Source organism: Enhydra lutris, unplaced genomic scaffold, assembly GCF_002288905.1.
Source record: "Enhydra lutris kenyoni isolate GAN:26980312 unplaced genomic scaffold, ASM228890v2 scaffoldscaffold27, whole genome shotgun sequence".
Classification (NCBI taxonomy): Eukaryota; Metazoa; Chordata; class Mammalia; order Carnivora; family Mustelidae; genus Enhydra; species Enhydra lutris.
Genome location: NW_019154111.1, coordinates 14,940,875 through 14,961,103, shown reverse-complemented (window position 1 = coordinate 14,961,103; position 20,229 = coordinate 14,940,875). Strand labels below are relative to the sequence as shown.

At 39.8% G+C, this 20,229-nt stretch overlaps 1 protein-coding gene across 2 annotated transcripts in view; it reads right to left on the bottom strand.

Annotated features, from left to right (window-relative positions):
- Nucleotides 1–20,229, bottom strand: part of LOC111152012 (glutamate metabotropic receptor 8) — a 757,409-nt gene that overhangs the window by 591,812 nt on the left and 145,368 nt on the right. For both annotated transcript variants that reach the window (XM_022510280.1, XM_022510281.1), the window contains exon 2: nucleotides 18,962–19,178. In XM_022510280.1, coding sequence (XP_022365988.1) covers nucleotides 18,962–19,178 — 217 coding nt within the window. The remainder of the gene's footprint in view (nucleotides 1–18,961; nucleotides 19,179–20,229) is intronic.

Here is a 20,229-nt window from a genome sequence, read left to right as displayed (position 1 = left end):
TACTATAGCCATCCCAAGCCAGGAATACCTCTGGTTGTGCTTCATTAACCATTCCAGGATGTTAAAGTAGGACTAGGAAGTTGGGGCACAGGGAGAAAAGGCATAGAAGGGCAACAGAGAAGAAGCCAACCATAGCTCAATCCCCTTCTCCACTGCAGGGTTCTAGCCTAAAGCAGCCCAAGCTGTGGGAGGGGAGAAATTTTCAGTTTGCTGAATTTCAAAGTTGTATACCATTGGACTGGACATTTTAATAATTGAAATGAGACTTTTCATATCTTTAGAAGTAACTAGAGAACTAAGAGTATGAGGCCAAGGTACTCTCCAGAGGAGAGTGCTAAGGGAAGTAGACCATCACTTCTAAAGAATTAGTAGGAAAAAGAAAAATAAAGCTGCTTAAAAAATAAAGTTAATTAAAATAAAGCAGTTGCAATTTTAAAATAAAGAAGTGACACAACAGATTATATTCAATATGCCAGATATATTTACACATTCTAAGTCAGATCTCAATAATAGGGTTTTCCCAGAGTACTTTTCTCTTCTCAAGACTCACAGATCACAAAAGGCTTCCTTACTTCTTGACAGTCCCACAGAAAATTCCATTATTTTTTAAAAATTCCATTTTTTAATGAAGAAACTAAAAAGTCATTGATTTAGAAGCCATAGAAAGAACTAAAATATTTTCTTTGAAAACAGAGGTTTGAGCCATGTTTATAACAGCCAAATAAAATGTTCTAGTTCTTTCTTTCTGACCTGAGCTCCTCTGATTTCTGTCCAATTAGTTGGTGTTCAGAATTGGCCCATAACTGAGAGGCCCGCAATCTGGCTGCTGTATGCAGTGTGCTATTTTCACAGACTGGACTCAATTAGTGTTGGTGGTAAGCAGTCCATGTCTTGCCACAGACAACTGCTGAGTAGGTAGATATGACTTCCATTAGTGAGCATGAAGCCCCTGGGTTAATCCTTTGGTTCCCAATATACTAGGGCCAAGAAAGGCAGAACAAAATGAGATCCTTTTCAAAGTAGAGGAGAACACCTCAACAGAAGCCTTTTCTTGTCCTTGAAACTATTTTATTTGTTCTTATTTAGATGGCGGCCAAACCTATTTTTGACAAATATTATGATTCATGGTTACACTTACGTCCTATTTTTCAGGAAAATTTTAGCTACTTTAACTTAATTTAACATACATTGATAGAGTTCTATCATGCCCCAGGCACTGATGAATAAGACTAGGTTGCCAATTCCCCTGAGAAGGTCACGGTCTAGGTGGGAGGCAGAGATGTCAACAGACTGGCACCATACAGTGTGTTCAGTGAACATCTGTGTGATTCACTTGCCTGGCAGCCTTTTCTCCTTGCTCTAGGAGAGCACCTCAATTTAGCTTTGAGGAATGACCCTTCCCTCTGGCTTTGACCTTGTATTTCAAGTAGGGCTTACCCCACCTTCCTCTCCCCAGCTCCAGATGGGCATGCGATTCATGTGAAATCCAAGGTGAATAGAGCCTTCCCTAGCCCACAGTGGTTGTTTGAGTAATGGACTATAGCCCAACATAGTGGGGCCAAGCCTGGACCTCTGCTGGAACTAATGGGAGGGAAGTACACACTTTTTACTAACATTGCTAGGGTGGGTTGAATGGTATCCTCCCAGAAGACATGTCCATCTGGAACTCAGGATGTGGTCTTATTTGGAATAAAGATCCTTGCATAATTAAGGGATGAAACTCAAGATGAGATTATTCTGGATTAAAGTGAGTCCTATATCCAACATTGAGTGTTGTTATAAGAAACAGAAAGAAAAATACACAAACAAAGAGAGAAAGGTGATGTGACAATAGAGAAAGAGATAACAGTTATGTAGCCACAAGCCAAGGAATGCCAAGAACTGCTGGCAGCCACCAAAAGCTTGAGAGAGGCATGGAATGGATTATCCCTCAGAGCCTCCAGAAGGAGCCAACTCTACCAACACCTTGATTTCCAACTTCTGGCTCCATAATTGTGGGAGAATAAATTCCTGTTGTTTTAAGCCATACAGTGTGTGGCAATTTGTTAAGGCAGTTCTAGGAAACTAATACAGTTGCTAAGCTGGCAGTATAGAAGCCCACGGCTGCTGGTGGCCATCTCCCCACCACGTGGAAGAAACCTGAGAATCAAGCCAATGCAAGAAAGCAGAGCTCAGAGCTGGAACTCATTTCTGTTGGTTTCCTTTTAAAGTGCAGAGCTGATGTCAGATTTACTCCTAGACTTTCTAAGTTTCTGAACCCCAAAATCTCTCATTGGTTTGAGCACAGATGAAGACAGTAAAATAAATGCTCTCTTTACTAAAGGTGTGTATAAAGGGTTGCGATCTTAACTGACACTACTTAACAGAATCCAGGAAGGCTTCACTAAGTATCATTAATGCTGGGTCTTAAAGAACAAAAATATCACTAGGCAGACACCGAGGAAGCAGCATTTCCAGAAAAATGGAAGAAGATCCACACAGGCACATTTGAAAACGTTCAGGTCAGAAGTGTGGCACAGAACACAGTGAGTGAGGGGAGAGGGAAGGAAAGGTAAGCAATTAGGCTGTTTGAAGAACATTGTCTCTTTATTCTCCCTGAAGCTTGGCAAGGCAAAGATGAGAAACATGACTGCAGAAACCAAAGTCTGAGACCTCAAAAAAGAAACAGTAAGTGGTAGTAGAAAGAACATGATTTTCGCTTGGTTTCCAATGATTTATCTAAGGAGAGTCTTGGATCTGGGAAAATAAGACAGGGTAGGGGTGCTGAGGAAGAGCCTGTTGAAACTTTATTGAGACTTTGGTAAGCAAATATTCACATTTAATAGATACAATGCATGCTGGGATTTGCAAATCAAACGTCATCAGGTCAAATCATAATTTGGCATACTTTAAATGAAAGATGCACTAAACCCAATTTTTAGAGACCAAAATGTCAAATCATCCATTTCTAGGACCTTTGACTATGTGGACCCAGGGGTGTGTCTGGAATCACCACTGTTTCACAAGAGCACAAAAATGTTCAGAAAACTACATAATGATTAATGAGTCTTAAAATGAATCAGTAATATGAGTAAAAGAGCAACAAGAAGTATGAGTTAAGAGGAAAATGTTTGAGACTATTAAGAACACTCTAAACTTCAGGTCCTCTTAGCACTCAGGAAAAACAGCAATAAAGACCTCTAAATGGATTTTTGTTTAAAAAAAAAAAGATAATAGCAACCTGGGGGACATTTACCTTTTTGTTCTTTTTCACTTAAGTATTACTTGAAGTGAAACTTTGCCAGGAAATAATTCACTTGGCCTTCCACCCCAGAAATATCCTTTTAGGGCAGCAACATAGTCGTTTGGGACACACCCATCCCAATCAAAGTGCTCCCGGACACACCCTGTTGCCGGCCAACATGTCTTAAAGGACTTCTGGTTCAGTGGCCTAGATCCCCATAGCAGCAAGTCACCTCATTCCACCAGGCCAGGAACTTCGATTCTACTTGTGCCTAAGCCAAACCACACATCTCCCCTGACTTTACCCCCACTCTAGTCCAAGCCCACCTCATGCCTGGCCTGCAATGAATTTCTAACTCATCTTCAGCTTGCATCTTTGCCTGCAATCCAGTTTCTACGCATGATCCCCTTAAAATCTCGATCATACCATGCCACCCTCCAAATCAAATGCCTTCAAAGTCTTCCCATTGCTTGAAAATAAAATCCACACATTCTGCCACAGTCTACAAAACCTGTCAATCACGTCGTTGACGGATGTTTGTCTCATGAGCTGCTACCCTTTCCTTGCTCGGTTCTAGCCACACCATCTTCCCAGATATCTCACAAATTAAACTGTAAACATGGATTTGTTTCTTTCTTAATAAGACACGATTTACAATTATTAGCTTGAATTTATAATTATTAGTTTGTTTACTGGTTTTCTTTTAAAATCATTCTCCTCACTAGAATCTAAGCCCCTTGAGGCCAGAGACCACTTATGTGAATTCTCAGCCCCTACCACAATCCTTGGAACCTCATATTGGCTCCAATCATTTGAACCAATGAATCATGAATAAACAAGCTCCCCAAGGCCCAAAGTCATGGCTCTAAACAACAGAAGCCATATGCCATCAAGACTTCTTACAGTCATGAATCATACCACGCATTTATATACCCGGAATAGTCAAAGGCACCTGTTTTCTGCTGTTGCATCCACTATTTTTCAGACCTCACAGATCTCTAAACCGTAACTCAACTTTGCCCAGCCAGAACTATAGGTCCAGTATCTCAGAATCAAGTTTACCAATCTGGGTGTCAAACTTGCTGTCATCTACTTAAAGCTACTGCTTCTGCTTCTCAACTTAAAAATCTGGCCACAAACTCTGGTTTCCTAGTTCTCCTTCTTTCCCATGAATGAAACTTCCTGTTGTAGATCCATCTAGCCACCCATACCCCAAGTCTCCCAAATGCCAGCAGGTAGGATGTGATGCTGAATCCTGCTAGCCTGTCCATCTACCTACATCCTCCAAACTACCTCCTTCTTAATATCCTGTCACCAGGATGCACTCACCTGCTCTGTGCTCATTTATCTACTCATTCAAAAGGATTTTAGAACCTCTTCTAGACCCTGCAGTCACAGTACTATACAAGGATAAATAAGGTATACTCTTTACCTCTGAAGGAAGACAAAGAAGTAATTAAGATACGAAGCGGCAAGATATCTATTTGTAAGGTACCTAGAAACTGACAAAGTGTTCATAGTGGCCTCTTCCACTTTGTCTTGACAAAACTTGGGTCAGGTTTCTCTCCTTCCTACATGCCTCTGAACTCTCTCTGCCCCCAAATCTGAGCAAGCACTGAAAAATGGAACATGTCCCCTTATTAGCTTCCCTTGGGAATCGGCTGACCAGAGGACACTTTCCTTTCAGACCTCATTGGTCGTTTCCCTTTTGCTTGTCCAAAGTTCCTTTTAAAAATCTCCATTAAGCTTTTGCTTATTCCTCTCTACCCCGTAAAAGAAAGGACTTTTTCCCCTTTGATTTTTTTCATATTTGCAGATTTCTAAGACAGGAGCATTCTCTATTACAATAGTCTTTCTTCTGAATAAAGTCTCACCTTATCCATGTCCGGATTTGTTTTTATTCAACAGCATACAGAGAAGAGAACCCTAACTTAGATGGGAGGAAGAGAAGGAGATCAGAGAAGACTTCTGGGGAAAAAAATCTAAGAACAGAAGAATAAGAAAACATTAACCAGATCAAGGTAGGAGAAGGCAGGAATTCCAGGCATGCCACATGGCAGGAAGTTTACATTACTCACCTGGAATCATAATTTCTTTTTTTTTTAAGATTTTATTTATTTATTGGACAGAGAGAGAGCACAGGTAGGCAGAGTGGCAGGCAGAGGGAGAGGGAGAAGCGGGCTCTTTGCTGAGCAGGGAGCCCAATGCATGACTTGATCCCAGGACCCTGGGATCATGACCTGAGCCAAAGGCAGCCGTTAAACAACTAAGCCACCCAGGTGCCCCATGGAAATAGAATTTCTTGACATATGCTCTGTATGCCTGAATGGCACTCATCCCACGTGCATGTGTGTTGGCCCTGAACACCTGTCCCTGGAGAGCGGGCCTGTCTCCTTCCTGGTCCAAGTTTATCCCTCTGTGTACCCACACAAACACACACATGTGTACTTTCCCTCCACACATATGTCCCTTCCAAGCCAGCATGTCATGGAAGCCTCCAGAACCCTGAAGGGATCTAGTTACTGATGTGACAGATCCAGGCCCCCTCTCTGCATTTTCATGGACTCTCAACCCCAGGCATCTCACACCATTTTTGGCTTGGGCTGAGTCCCCATAGCCTAGAGACAGCAGATCAAAAAGACATGAGAAATATAAAGACAGAAGCTTAACTAGAGATCCCGTAAGGGCAGGAACCAGGTCTGACTGGTCCAACACCATATCCCCAACTTCCTAGGAACAGGATCCACACACATAGTAGGTGCTCAAGTATTTGTTGAATAAATTGTCACATCCGCTCGCATGAACACTTCCATCTAATGCAGGATTCCTTCTGGCAATAGCATCGTGCATCTATTTGAAGGGGAACATACTGGTTGCCCTTCACAATATGAAACACAAAAGGCTGGCAATGTACTCTGTGCATCCCTTTCCCATAGTAGTCCATTATGTGCATGCCAGCCATGATACACGATGCAAATGTGGCCCCAGAGTCACATGGCCTTGAGTACCACAGCCTTGGAAGTGTATCTCAGCTGCTACAAGAGGCTTTTTTTTTCCCTCTCTCTTACATTGCTACAATGCCAGAAGATATGTTTAAATCATTACATAAAATACCTTTCCCAACCAAATCTCTTCCCAAAGCTGTTAACAAGAAACAAAGTGTGCTGACTTGAGTTTCACTTTCTCTCCTTTCCCCTGCCTTCCCCCTGTGGGGCCCCCAGTGAGTCACGGAACAGCTCTGGTCAGGTAACACTGAAAGAAGCCAAGAAAGGAGCCCAGTATCTGTCAAACATGCAGATGTTAGAGAAAAAAGACTGTGTGGCATGGTTTTGCCAAGGGACACGACCCTGGAAATAATTGGCACCTATTTCAACAAACTATTCATTTCATAGCATTCTGGTTGTACTCTTCTTAAGCCATTTATTTTTCAAGGAAACCATAATTAGTGCTTAGTTGATTAGTAATAGAGTAAACTGAGAAAACACACTCCTGATTCTCAGGCCAACTCTTCTAGGCCTGCAAAAATGACACAAATGAATTCTGATGTGTCTTCATTTCAGCAGGAGGGTGTTTTTATATTATGTTCTCTTATTGACACAGTGAGGTACAAATCACACCTTAAAGCTCCCATCTAGTGCTAGAGTTTCCCAACAGAATAGCTTTAATGAGGAAATTACTTTGGAAAAGGAAATAAAAGAATGTGACTTCTTTGGGGATAGGCAAAGGAGGAGAAGCACACTCTTGTCATGACGTGGGCATTCAGTTTTGAGGCATGCAGAGACCAGCTGGCAAGGACAAGGGGAAATAAGGTTGGCTAAGCTGGTTACAGAAGCTGATGGTTCAGGAGGAACTTAGCCTAATGCCCAGAATCCACCCAAAGAACCAGGATGAATGTGGGTTTAATTCAGAAAGAACTCCATAAATCTTGTATCCATTGTTGGTGTTATGGACTGAATTATATCCCCAGAAGAAGTCATATGAGTCCTCCTAGTATTTCAGAATATTTATTTTCATTGCAGATATAATTAATTAAGGATTGTTACAAATGTGATTAGATGAAATCATACTCATATGAGGTCATCCAATATGAAGTCATATTAGATTAGGGTGGGTCCTTAATCCTGTATGACTGGTATCCTTATTTAAAGGGGAAATTTGGATACACACACACACACACACACACACACACACACAGAGTGAATACCATGTGAAGATGAAGACAAAGATCAGAATGATATGTCTCCATGCCAAGGAACACCAAAGATTGCTAGCAAACCACCAGAACCCCGGGGAGAGGGATGGAACAAATATTCCTTTACAATGCTCAAAAGGAACCAATCCGGCAGATCACCTTGATCTAAGACCTGAGCCCAGACTGATGCTGTTTAAGCCACCCAGTTTGTTGTACTTTTTTATGCTAGCTCTAGAAAAGTAATATATTGGTGATGAGAGTTAGGTAGCAGGAAAAAATAACTCAAAACAGGGACTGCACCATTGATATGACAGATCTGGGCCCTTCCCAAGAATCTGCCTGGGAATCTCTGAAAAAGAACCTCACCCTACCATCTTGGGCTAAGCTCTCTTATTCTAGGGATAGGACACTAATAAGATGTGGGAAATGTAAAGACAATAAGCCAGAGAAGGTCAGGATCCCAGTACATATCGGGGACACAGGCAGGGCTCTGCTCATGACTTTATGCAGAGTCAGATCACAGCCGTTGTGCAAGAATACAGGCAGGACTGGACACCCCACCCAACCAGGTGAAAGAGTTGTCACAGCCCAAACCTCAGAGTCCAGAGTCAAGGGCAGATCCCCAATCCCAGAGATCCAGAATGTGAGTCAAGGATGGGATAACATGGTAAGTCTGCAACAACCTAGAGAGGGATCAGGGCTTACCTTGGGACCACCAGGCACAGGGTCCATCATGGTCAAAACATTTCAAACCCTGTAAATGTGTGGGCTGAATCTGAGGATGAACTGTTGGCCCTGGCTCTGACTCAGGAACTAAACAAAAATGAAAACACTGCCAAAGGCATAGGTGATGCTGGGTAGGAGCAATCAGGGAGAAGAGCTAATGTGAGAGGGCAAGTGATACAGTTGTCTCTCAGTGGATACACCTGAGTAATCATCAGTAGATCAAGAAATAAAAATGGCCAAAAGTTATATACATTTTAGAGCTATTAAACATTTCACAAATACGCACAACATTCATTACAAAGTTGGTAACATATTCTATATTCAATTCTTCGTGCTGCCTCTTTCTCGGGAAACTATGTTTCTGTTGAAGTTATCTAAATTTCACTTCCCATCACAGGGTGTACTGTCTTTGAGCTTACGGTTCACAGACTGCCACTCTCCACTGTATTATGCCAGGATTTTTTGTTACATGAACTGCAGGATGCCCTCGTCGGGGCAATGTATTCTTGGGCAATGCCTGTAAATGATGTCTCCATTAAGGCAATGATCACACCCATTTGTAATGGTTTACTTGCATCTCTGAGTCCTCTGACACAGAGTGCCTAGCTAGGAAGCAGAAGCCATAATTCATTTCTGTATCCTGAAAGCCTACCCCAAGTGTGTCCTGTGCTAATGTGTGCACAATGAATGTTAGCTATAGATTAATATTTAGGTTGAAAAAAGAAGAGAAAGAAGAACAAGTAGTGTTCCGATGTTGACTGATATTTAACTCATGCATTCAACTATGTGCCAACACTGTTCTAGGGAACATATCAGCCAGGCTAAAAAATAGTAATCATAATAGGATTGGTCACTGCTGGAAGGTACAAAACAAGATTCAGGAATAAGGAGCACTGGCTGCCTTTAATTGAGCATTTATTTGGACCTCATCCTCCCTTCTCATTTGCTCCTTGAACAAACCAGATACAGGCTCAGAGCAATAAGACCCCCTCCTAAGTCACCCACTGGTGAGAATAAACTCCTAACACAATACAAGCTAATAATTATTGAGCTTTTACCATGTGCCACACATTGTTATACATGACTTCATTCACATCTTGCACAGTTGTTAAACCCACTACACGGATGAAGAAATGGGGGCAAAACAAGATTAAGTTACCCAAGGTCTCACAGCTTGGATATAAAAATTCTGGAACTCAAACCCAGCTCAAGAGAAGCATTTAATTACTCCCTAGCCCTGTCTGACTGGAGAGCTTAGAGGTGGTCTCCATCTACAAATTATAGGCTTTGGTATCTGCCAGTAAGAAAAAATTGAATTCTAAGCAGCTCAACAGTATGGAAGACCCTGAAGTTTCCTATATAGATTACACATTAGCAATAAAATGTATTAACCATTGTTGGAATCATCTCTGCCTTTCAGTTAGTTCCCAGAGCCTGTCTAGGCTCACGATACCAACACAACCACGAGTCTGGTGACAGTGTCTGCTTAACAGAAATTCATAAAGCATCTGATATGTGTCAGACACTCTGCTAGATATTGGTGTTGGGGGGGTGGTACGTGATGGGGGGGGTCCATCCCCTGAGAAGAACACAATCTGGGAGAAGACGGATACAGAGAGGACAGGATTACAGTCAGAGTGCTGACTGGTACCACAGGGATCTGCAGGAGCACATCTCTGAAGACAAGCAAGATATTCCAGACTTGTCCTGATATCTCAGCTCTTCCAAATGGCAACTAAACAACCAGACCCAAGCAAAGACAAGAATAAGATTTAGGGTAGAAGATTCACCATAGCAGTTGTGGAGACTAGTAAGGAGAATAGAGAGGAGAAGGTGTCAGGAGCTTCACAAAATCCTCCTATCTGATCTCTATGGTCTCTCAGGAAGAATATAAATAAGTTTGAAGGTGATTAACAAATCAAGTCAAGCCTTCTCTAGCTATTTATCCTACACACCAGGCAGGACCTCTACCACTCTCATAATATGTAGCTCTGCCACACACTGGGGGAAAAAATCCATCTTATCCCCCATTCCTTTCACTAGTAATACCTGATATCAAATAGCATGTTAGAATTTATGAATAACATTCATCAGTGTTATATCATTTGATGACCACTGAGAAGAGGGCTCCCATTTTTCAGGCAAGAATATTAATCCTCAAAATCTCATAATTGAAGAAGAGGACTTAAACAATTTTTTTATTTTATTTTTAGTGTTCTAAGATTCATTGTTTATGCGCCACACCCAGTGCTCCATGCAATAGGAGCTCTCCATAATACCCACCACCAGGCTCACCCATCCTCCCATCCCTCTCCCCTCCAAAATGCTCAGTTTGTTTCTTTTTTTTTTTTTTTAAGGTTTTTTTTTTTTTCTTAATTTATTTGACACAGAGATAGAGAGTACAAGTAGGGAGAGCAGCAGTCAGAGGGAGAGGGAGAAGCAGGCTCTCCACCGAGAAGGGAGCCCATTGCGCGGCTGGATCCCAGGACCCTGGGATCATGACCTGAGCCAAAGGCACCAGCTTAACTGACTGAGCCACCCAGGCGTCCCCTCAGTTTGTTTCTCAGAGTCCACAGTCTTTCACAGTTTGTCTCCCCCTCCGATTTCTCCCAGGTCACTTTTCCTTTCCTTCTCCTAATGTCCTCCAGGTTATTCCTTATGCTCCCCCAAGTAAGTGAAACCATACAATAATTGACTTTCTCTGCTTGACTTATTTCACTCAGCATAATCTCCTCCCGTTCCATCCATGTTACTACAAAAGTTGGGTATTCATCATTTCTGATGGAGGTGTAATACTCCATTGTATATATGGACCATATCTTCTTCCTCCATTCATCTGTTGAAGGGCATCTTTGTTCTTTCCACGGTTTGCGATTGTAGCCATTGCTGCTATGAACACTGGGGTACAGATGGCCCTTCTTTTCACTACATCTGTATCTTTTGGGTAAATACCCAGTAGTGCAATGGCAGGGTCATAGGGTAGCTCTATTTTTAATTTCTTAAGGAATCTCCATACTGTTTTCCAAAGTGGCTGCACCAACTTGCATTCCCACCAACAGTGTAAGAGGGTTCCCCTTTCTCCACATCCTCTCCAACACTTGCTGTTTCCTGTCTTGCTAATTTTGGCCATTCTAACTGGTGTAAGGTGGTATCTCAACTTGAGGCAGGAATCTATCAAAATCCTAGAGGAAGCATAGGCAGTAAACTCTTCGACATCGGCCGCAGTAACTTCTTTAAGCAAGTTCCTGACTCCAACGTGGGTTCCACTGCATCAAACTGCCATTGTTTAAGAAACACTTAACTACAGCATTAAGAATTGTAGGTCTGGGGGCACCTGGGTGGCTCAGTCGTTAAGCCTCTGCCTTCGGCTCAGGTCACGATCCCAGAGTCCTGGGATCGAGCCCCGCATCGGGCTCTGTCCTCAGCAGGAAGCCTGCTTCTCCCTCTCCCACTCCCCCTGCTTGTGTTCCCTATCTGGCTGTGTCTCTCTCTGTCAAATAATAAATAAAAATCTTAAAAAAAAAAAAAAAAGAATTGTAGGTCTGAAAGCGCTTATTGAATGCTGTTGCTATTTCACATTAACATAACATTAACAGCAGCTGCTGCTACTTAGCAGTTCCTAAGCCCTAAATATTAAGAAAGGCCAAGGTGAAGAACAGCTTTGAATTTTTTTGAAATGATGCTCTATTTGATCAGGTTCTGCAGTCATTGTTAAAATCATATACACTTTCTTTGGATCCCTATAAAGCTTCTGCAAGATCACGGCACCTGCAGTTCCAATTTGCAATGTCCTCAGCCCTCCTTTGAAGTTATTCTTGCCAATTACCTGGTGTTAATATTAATTAAATATGATTTGCAGCTTGAAATGTGGTGTTATCAATGGAACTCAGCTGTAGGAATATAAAGTAAAATTTTCAATTGAATTTAAATGTTTCCTTTCATTCATAGTATTTTACAACATTAATACTTTTGTCAAATTGATTTTTGCCTGCTGGAAGTCATTTTTCCAAGCAATGAACATCTGAGGGGAAAAGCTGCTCTTTACGTATTCCTTTCTTTCTGTCATTGAAAATACTTTGTTTTAATCTTGAAGTGAATCCATTTCAGCTAATAGAAACTTGGTTCTTGTTTATAATCTAAGAGAAAAAAACCGTTTTCTTCTAAAATGGTACTGACATAGTTTAGAAATATGATCAGTGGGCACTTTTCAATTATATACTAGGAATGAAATCTCCCTGACTTTATTGCTTGACCCCCGCCAAAAAATAAAATTACCATTGGCAAGTGTCAGTCATTTTATACACAAAAAAAGAATTAATTAAATTGGTTTATTGCATTAACATTTCAAACAGATTGTGGCAGTCCAATGACCTCTGCAATCCCTTCCAATTCTGAGATTTTAAGATTCCAAACACATGTCAGACAATAGTTGGAAGCTTCCAGCCCTTGCAAATTAGAAAAAAAAAATTAGAAAAAAAAATAGTCACGTATGCTAGAAGATGTGACAGAATCAGGTCTATTCTGCCCCCTGTAATGTGTGCGATGATGACTTGCAGGCCTGTCATCTTCAATAAGCCATTCATAAACATGATGACTGATTAAAGGAGGTGTGTTGCCTTACTGTACAAATCCACAGTGAAAAGATATAATGCTTTCACAAATTCCTTTTATCTTCAAAGATAAAGCTTTAGCTTTCTTGCCCCTTATAATGATAGTGGTAGCATTAACATTTATTATCCTGTCTTCTTTTTAAAAATAATATAATAAGGGAAGACAAGTGAAAGCCTGTCTAAAGACTCAAGGAAGTCATTTTTTTGAGTCAGAACCTGCAAGCCCCAGAGCTTATGATGGAAAAATGTAGGCATATACTATGAAACTCTTTATTACAGTATCAGTGAAAACATCATATCAAATAATTAAAACAAGACAGAAATAGAGGACTCTCTTCCTAACAACTGAGGGTGTGCAACATGGATAAATCTTAACAACCAGCAGCAACTGAGCTATTCCCTTCCCTCAGGCCAAGAGAGCCCAAAAGGGAAAATAAAAATAAACTGGGCTCCATAAGACTCTTCAGATGTCCATAATTTTCCAAGGTGTCATTGAAAAGAGCAGCATCTTGGAACAAAAAGCAGGGGGGTTGAACAGCCTGTTCTCCACTGCACAGGGAGTGCCCACTATGATCCTACTAGGAAGCTCTTAACTACCTAGAAGTTTAGGAAAGCCAGACTCAGATACCACCACCTACCCTAGTATGGAACCCTGAATCATCCATTAGGTTACTCCATCTACTCAAGTAGTCAGGATAGGGAGGGTAAAATCCTGTAACATTCAAAAAGAAACTTCTGATCTGGTTTTGTTATAGGCTTCTCCATTAACCAAATTCTGTCTACTTACTGCCTCTCTCATCTTTATTTCTACTCTATTGTCCTCCTGGTTTACCTCCCATTCCTGTCACTGCAAGTCAGCTCCCTAAGTACATCCATCTTCACTACTATTCCCTGCTATGGGTATTAAATTGTGTCTCCCAACAAGATATGTTGAAATCCTAAAACCCAGTACCTCAGAATGTGCCCTTATATGGAAATAGGGTGATCACAAATGCAATTAAGATGAGGTCATCCTGGAGTTGGGTGGGCCTTTAACACAATATGATGGGCATCCTTATAAGAAGAGAAGACATAGAGACAGACACAAGAAAGGAGAAGACTGTGATTTGATAACAGAGGCAGAGATTAGAGTGAAGCCTCTACAAGCCGATGAACACCAAGGATGACTAGCACAAACCAGAAGTTATAAAAGGAAAAGGAAGGATTTCCCCCTGCAGTCTTCAAAAGGAGCATGGCCCTGCTAACATTCTGATTTCAGATTTCTGGTCTCTAGAACTGTGAGATAATATGTTCCTATTGTTTTAAGCCATCTAGTACATGGCATTTGTTATGGCAGCTCTAGGGAACTAATGCACCCCCTCAAGGGCACTCCTTGACTCCTACCATTGTACCACACATGTTCAGCTATGCTCTCTGGCAAAAGTTCCTGTTTGCCTATGAAAATCAGCTCAATGCCCTTAAATTTTTCCTCAAGAACTCCTACCATCTCCCATCATGGAAATCTTCTTCAAAGGAGACTGAGAGTCCTCTCATCACCACAAACCTATCAAGAGAAGGTGATACTCTTCCATACTTACTCTTAGCTTTTCTAAGCCTAGGCCATTACTCCCACACTTTTTTTTCCCGTTTATATCAATTTTCCTCAGCTTTATAGAGATATAATTGACAAATGAAAATGCTATGTATTTAAGGTGTACAACATGATGTTTTAAAGTATGTATATACTATGAAATGATTACCACAATCAAGCTAATTAACATATATATCCATCACTTCACATAGTTACTATTTGTGTGTGTGTGGGTGAGAATACTTAAGATCAACTCTCCTAGCAAATTTCAAGTATACAATACAGTATTTTAAGTATAGTCACCATTCTATACATTCATCTTACATTCATCTTATTCAGCTGGCATAACTGAAAGCTTGCACTCTTTGGCCAACATTTACGCATTTCTCCTACTCCCCAACTCCTGGCAACAACAATTCCACCCTCTGCTTTTATGAGTTCAACTGTTTTGGGCACTTTGTCTTTTTTTTTTTTTCCTTTTTTTAAAGATCTTATTTATTCATTTGACAGAGAGAGATCACAAGTAGGCAGAAAGGCAGGCAGAGAGAGAGGGAAGCAGGCTCCCCACTGAGCAGAGAGCTGGATGCGGGACTCGATCCCAGGACCCCCAAAACCATGACCCGAGCTGAAGGCAGCGGCTTAACCCACTGAGCCACCCAGGCGCCCCACTTTGTCTCTTGGTGTCTGGTTTATTTCACTTAGCATAACGTCCTCTAGGTTCATCTATATTGTCACGAATGGCAGGAATTTTTTCTTCTTAAGGCCAAATAATATTCCACTCATATATATTATATATATTTTCTTCAACCATTCCTCCAGCAATGGACACTTAGGTTGTTTCCATAACTTGGCTATTATGGACTATTATGTGCTACAATGAGTATGAGAGTACAGATATCTCTTCAAGATACTGATTTCATTTTTTTTCCAGATATATACTCAGAAGTAGGGTTGCTGGATCATAGAATAGTTCTATATTTAATTTTTTAGTACCTCCATATCATTTTCCATAATGACTGCACTAATCTACACTCCTACCAACAGTGTACTAGTGTTCCCTTTTCTATGCATCCTTACCAAGTCTTGTTATCACACACCTCTATATAAAACTTCTCCCCAAAAGTCTACCCTCAGCCCCAATCAATCTTCACTCTATATCTTCTACCTCAGCAATTACCTTTCCCACCTCAATTATCAATTTTGTGAGAATAAGCTTCAGGTCTATATCCCAGTTCCCTTCTCAGCTCTAGACGAACATTCTTTGCTGTTTTTCTCCAAAAACATATGTATTGGTACCTACAATATATAGTATTTTTAACCAAACCACACTTCCAATCCAATCCCAAACCAACCTCTCCATTTAATTGACTCTTTTCTATTTGTGGCACTTGCAGTCTCCTAATCGCACAGGTTAAGAATTTCAAGTTCAAAATAAATAAATAAATAAATAAATAAAAATTTTTTAAAAAGAACTTCAACTTCAACTTTAGTTTTTTTCTTACCTTCAAGCTCTACTTCCAATCAATTGCTAAGCTCCATGGACCCCACGTCATAATTGTCTCCTAAGTCTGTTCCCTCTTCCATTTCTAGTCACTGTCCTATAACAAGCTAGGATTACTACTGCAAAGGCCTCTCAAATGGTCTCCCCATCTTCCACTTCTCATTAATATAATCTTAAATATGTTCTGATAGATCTCTCTCTCCTCAACAGTTTCCTTCATTGTCTAGAAGATGAATAAAATCACCTCTCCAGGAGGTGAAATATTCAACTTTGTGTCCATGTCAAGTCTTCCATTTTTGTCTCCTATACTTCACGACACAAACTATGCTCTGATCAAATTGTGCTATTTGCTAATCTCAAATATATTTTTGTCTTTTCAAAAAAAAAATCCTACAGTCAAGAATGCCTTGGGCTGATACTATAATAGCTAAGATATCAAGGGACTATTTGTCTTTATTTTATTGAGTTACTCCTGTCCTGCTCTCCCTAGAATAATCTTGGCTAGGTAAGAGCCATCACAGACATCTGTCTGTGTTCGTGACCATCATTCACTCATTTTCTTCATTTTCCAAGATTCACAGACACTTCCCCAAGTCTTAGATTTGTTAAAATAAAAAATGTTCTAATCAAACCATACAAGCAATTTATCACTAAACAGATTTTCACTTCCTTCTCATTCCATTATGATCTGTCTGAATTAATCAGAAAGGAAACATTAGAAGCCTCAATTTACACTGAAATTTCTTAGCAATCAATGTTTCTAAAGAGAGAAATTCAGAATAGAGTATGACAAAATTTATAAGAGTTGGGAAAATATATAATTTTTTTAATAGGCAGACATTCCACAAAATGAATTTATACATTGTCTTCTCAGTCAACATACTAAGATTTTTAAAAACACACTACTAACATGGTGACAGAAATGTCATCGATGTTGTAGTAAGAGAAGCGAATGTTAAAGAACTAATGAATTTTCATCAGTCATCAGATCATTTCAGAATGGGTTAAGTTGCTACCATTTGCTATTCCCATTAATATCATTGTCATGTAAAAGGTTTAATTTTCAGCTATTTTTGTTCTAGATAAAAATCTTTGTCATTAAAATGAGGGATGATTTTGATATTTAATATATTCCATGGCATACTCTAGTGTGGTACCAATTTGGCCTTTTCAGTATTCTGCATATTAATTGACAATCCAGCCCTTCTCCATTCCCCAGATAAGTGAGAGCTGAAATAGAATGGACAGCCAATCAAGTCACAGAATACTGAAAGGATCAACACTGAAGAAACGTGTTGCCCTAATCAGGCACATACACAAGGCACTAAAATTATTTTCTCCCATACGAATGACTAACATAGAAACAGGAATAATGAACGGAACCATCTGAATCCTTTTATGTGACAGTATTACCAGAGTATAGCAACGCTCCTCAAAAGTGAAAACTAAGTATTTCTTTTTTTAGTCAAATGAATAAAACTGCGATCTCACTTAACTTTTAGAACAATGCATTTTATCAGATTCTGCAACAACTGGCAAATTATGTCCTGTATTGAATTTTTCATAGCAATCGGTTTCAGGCATACAATGTGACCTGTAGTTGAAGAATGTACACGATCACTGCAAAAAAACATATCATCTCAATACATACTCTATCAGTTTCCTTCTCTTGTTGAATTATCACTCTGGTGAGAACCGACATCAGCTGCTTAAATAATGCATTAGCTCTGCTTCCAGAAGCTTTTGTTTTCATTTGAGTGGGCATTTCCTTTAAGATAAACTTTGGATTCTTACCGAAAAAGATAATATAATTCGTCATTTAAAGCACAATTGAATGTCTGAATCATTTTTATAGCAATAACGATGGAATTTAAAATTTCAAAGAGCAGAGAGTATGGTATCATGGACACTAACACAGGTGTGGACAGTTCTCCGATTAAATCAATTAACCCAATCCATCCAACAACACCAGGCCTTCTCTACATTTCCTGCAATAGCACAGCACTGGAACAAATGTTGAATATACTATCACGTATAATAATTTTTCATGTCCTAGCATATGCAGAGGAACAGATCCCAAGTATCTTCAAGTCTTTCAAGAGAAACCTTACTCCAATAATATAACTTTAGACTCCGTCCTTGCTAATTCTAGACAAGCCTAAATCACTCCCATTGTCTTTTTGAGCTGAACCCTCCAAGAAAGACAACAAATTATCAAAATAATTTCTTCCTTCAAGTTCAAAATTACTCAAAAATAGCCAAGGGGCACTTTAATTTTTCCACAAAATATTATTATTACTCTTAAAGAAAAAATATGTACATTTTATTCAGTAATTCTTAATAAGAAAAATAGTATTTGTTAAGTAACAATATGCCTCCTTTCACCCACCAAATTATGTGGTTAACCAATCAGCAATAAGATTTGTACTTTAAGTTGTTTTTTGTTTTATTCTGTTTTTTTCACACATGGAATGGATTTACAAACTCAAGGCTAAATATATATGTGGAAAAATGCCTACAGAGATTTGGATAAGCACCTTGGAAAAAGCCCAGCAGAGCTCATCAGCACCTTGCTCTAACCCAAATCTTACATACTGCCCTTCATTCCACTGTAAGCCATAGAGCATAAGGTAAGAATAAAAATGCAAAAAGTCAAATATGACAATAAGAATATGGCTGAAAGTATAGCCTTGGGGGCTACTTCAGTATTATTTTAAGATGATTACAAGTCTTAATCCCTCTAGTGTTGGATGTTAAATTCCACTGCCTTTTTTTTTTTAAATTTAATGACTTGCTAATGTAAACTTCCATCCAGAACAATCAAATAGTATGTCATTTATTCATATTTACAGTGGCTTTAATGTGCCATCAAACTCCCTCGTCAAAACAGACAACTTTAAAAAATGTTCACCTAAGTCAGGAGCTCTATTTCCTAAATTAGCACCAAAGTGTCACCTTGATAGACCATGAACAACAACATCATATATAATAAAACCAACTTCCCCCTAGAGTGGACAGCCTGGGTCATGCATCTGTAGGAGCTCTAATTATTCCACATAGATCAGAGAGCATTTGGAGATGCTCAGACTTCCACAACCTATCGCCTCCAAAAGCAATCATCTGATAAATATATGCTTACCAATCTCCCTTGAGATCTGAGTGAAGGCCTCCACACCACTCTCTCCATAGTTGCCCTCGGAAGCCAGTGTTGACACATAATTCCACCCCAGTGCCGTGACAATGTCCACCATGGCTTGAGCTTGGTAGGAGTCAGGTGGGACTACCCGAGAGAAGAAGTCATACCTGGTGTTATCACTTAGTTCTGGGGCTGTGGATGCATAGCTGATTTGAGGTATCTGCAAAACAAATGACAGATCATTTCAACCCAGGAGGAATCTGTCGAATGGAGAATTGTCACGCAAGAGACTAAGTAGCCAAAGCCATACCAGTAACTCAGACATATCAGCCTAAAGCCAAAATATGGTTTTGTGACTGCCAATTTTATTTTATTTTTATTTAGCATTTTATAAAAGTCTGTAGGCTCACTTTCTTTCAAAACACATTTCTAAACAGCAAGAAAGAACTTAGTATTACTTCAGGTTCTGAAGCCAAAGCAAAACATTTGTGCCTTTTGTTGCTCTTTTTTTATACCATAAAGTTCTGGCACAAAAATGAAGCCAAAATGAAAGCATAGTGCATACGCACATCAGAAAAGGCCACCTCTGAAACTGTATTTGCCTTTAGGACATAAAGACTACATGATCACAAACAGAGAATTTAATAAGAGATTTTTTTACAATTGATACAATTTCAGTCCTAAGATCACACTTTTGGTAAATTACTTTAAATATACAGTTTTGTGAGTCTATTGACTGTTTATTGATATGATCGTTCAGTACCACAAAATGATATGGGAACAGTCAACTATGTATCTTCTAATGAAAAGATGGTTCCAGCTGCCCACCTCAAAATACTAAAAAATGGGAATCTATACCATCATTTCTTTAGGAAAAGAGACAATTTTCTGACATATGTAGGGTGAATTACCAGACTTTGAAAATTAGGAATCCTATATCATTTATCCAAATAAATCGAAGTAACAAATTAACTACATGCCACAAATCTCCCCCTAAAAATCTTTTAAAATGTAACATTTACTCATATATCCAAATGAGGACTTTTACTCTACCAGTGAAAAGTGCTAGGATAGAAGAACACATGATGCTAAAGAAGTAGAGTGGAAGGACATTCAGCCGAGATGGGGCACAGACAATGCAAGAAATCGGCAAACAAGGTGAGGAAGGACATTTCAGTCACAAAGAACTGCATATCCAAAGGCATACAGTCAAGAAAGGGCATGGTAGATTCCAGGATTTGTAGCATTTCACACAGAGGGAAAGCGAGATA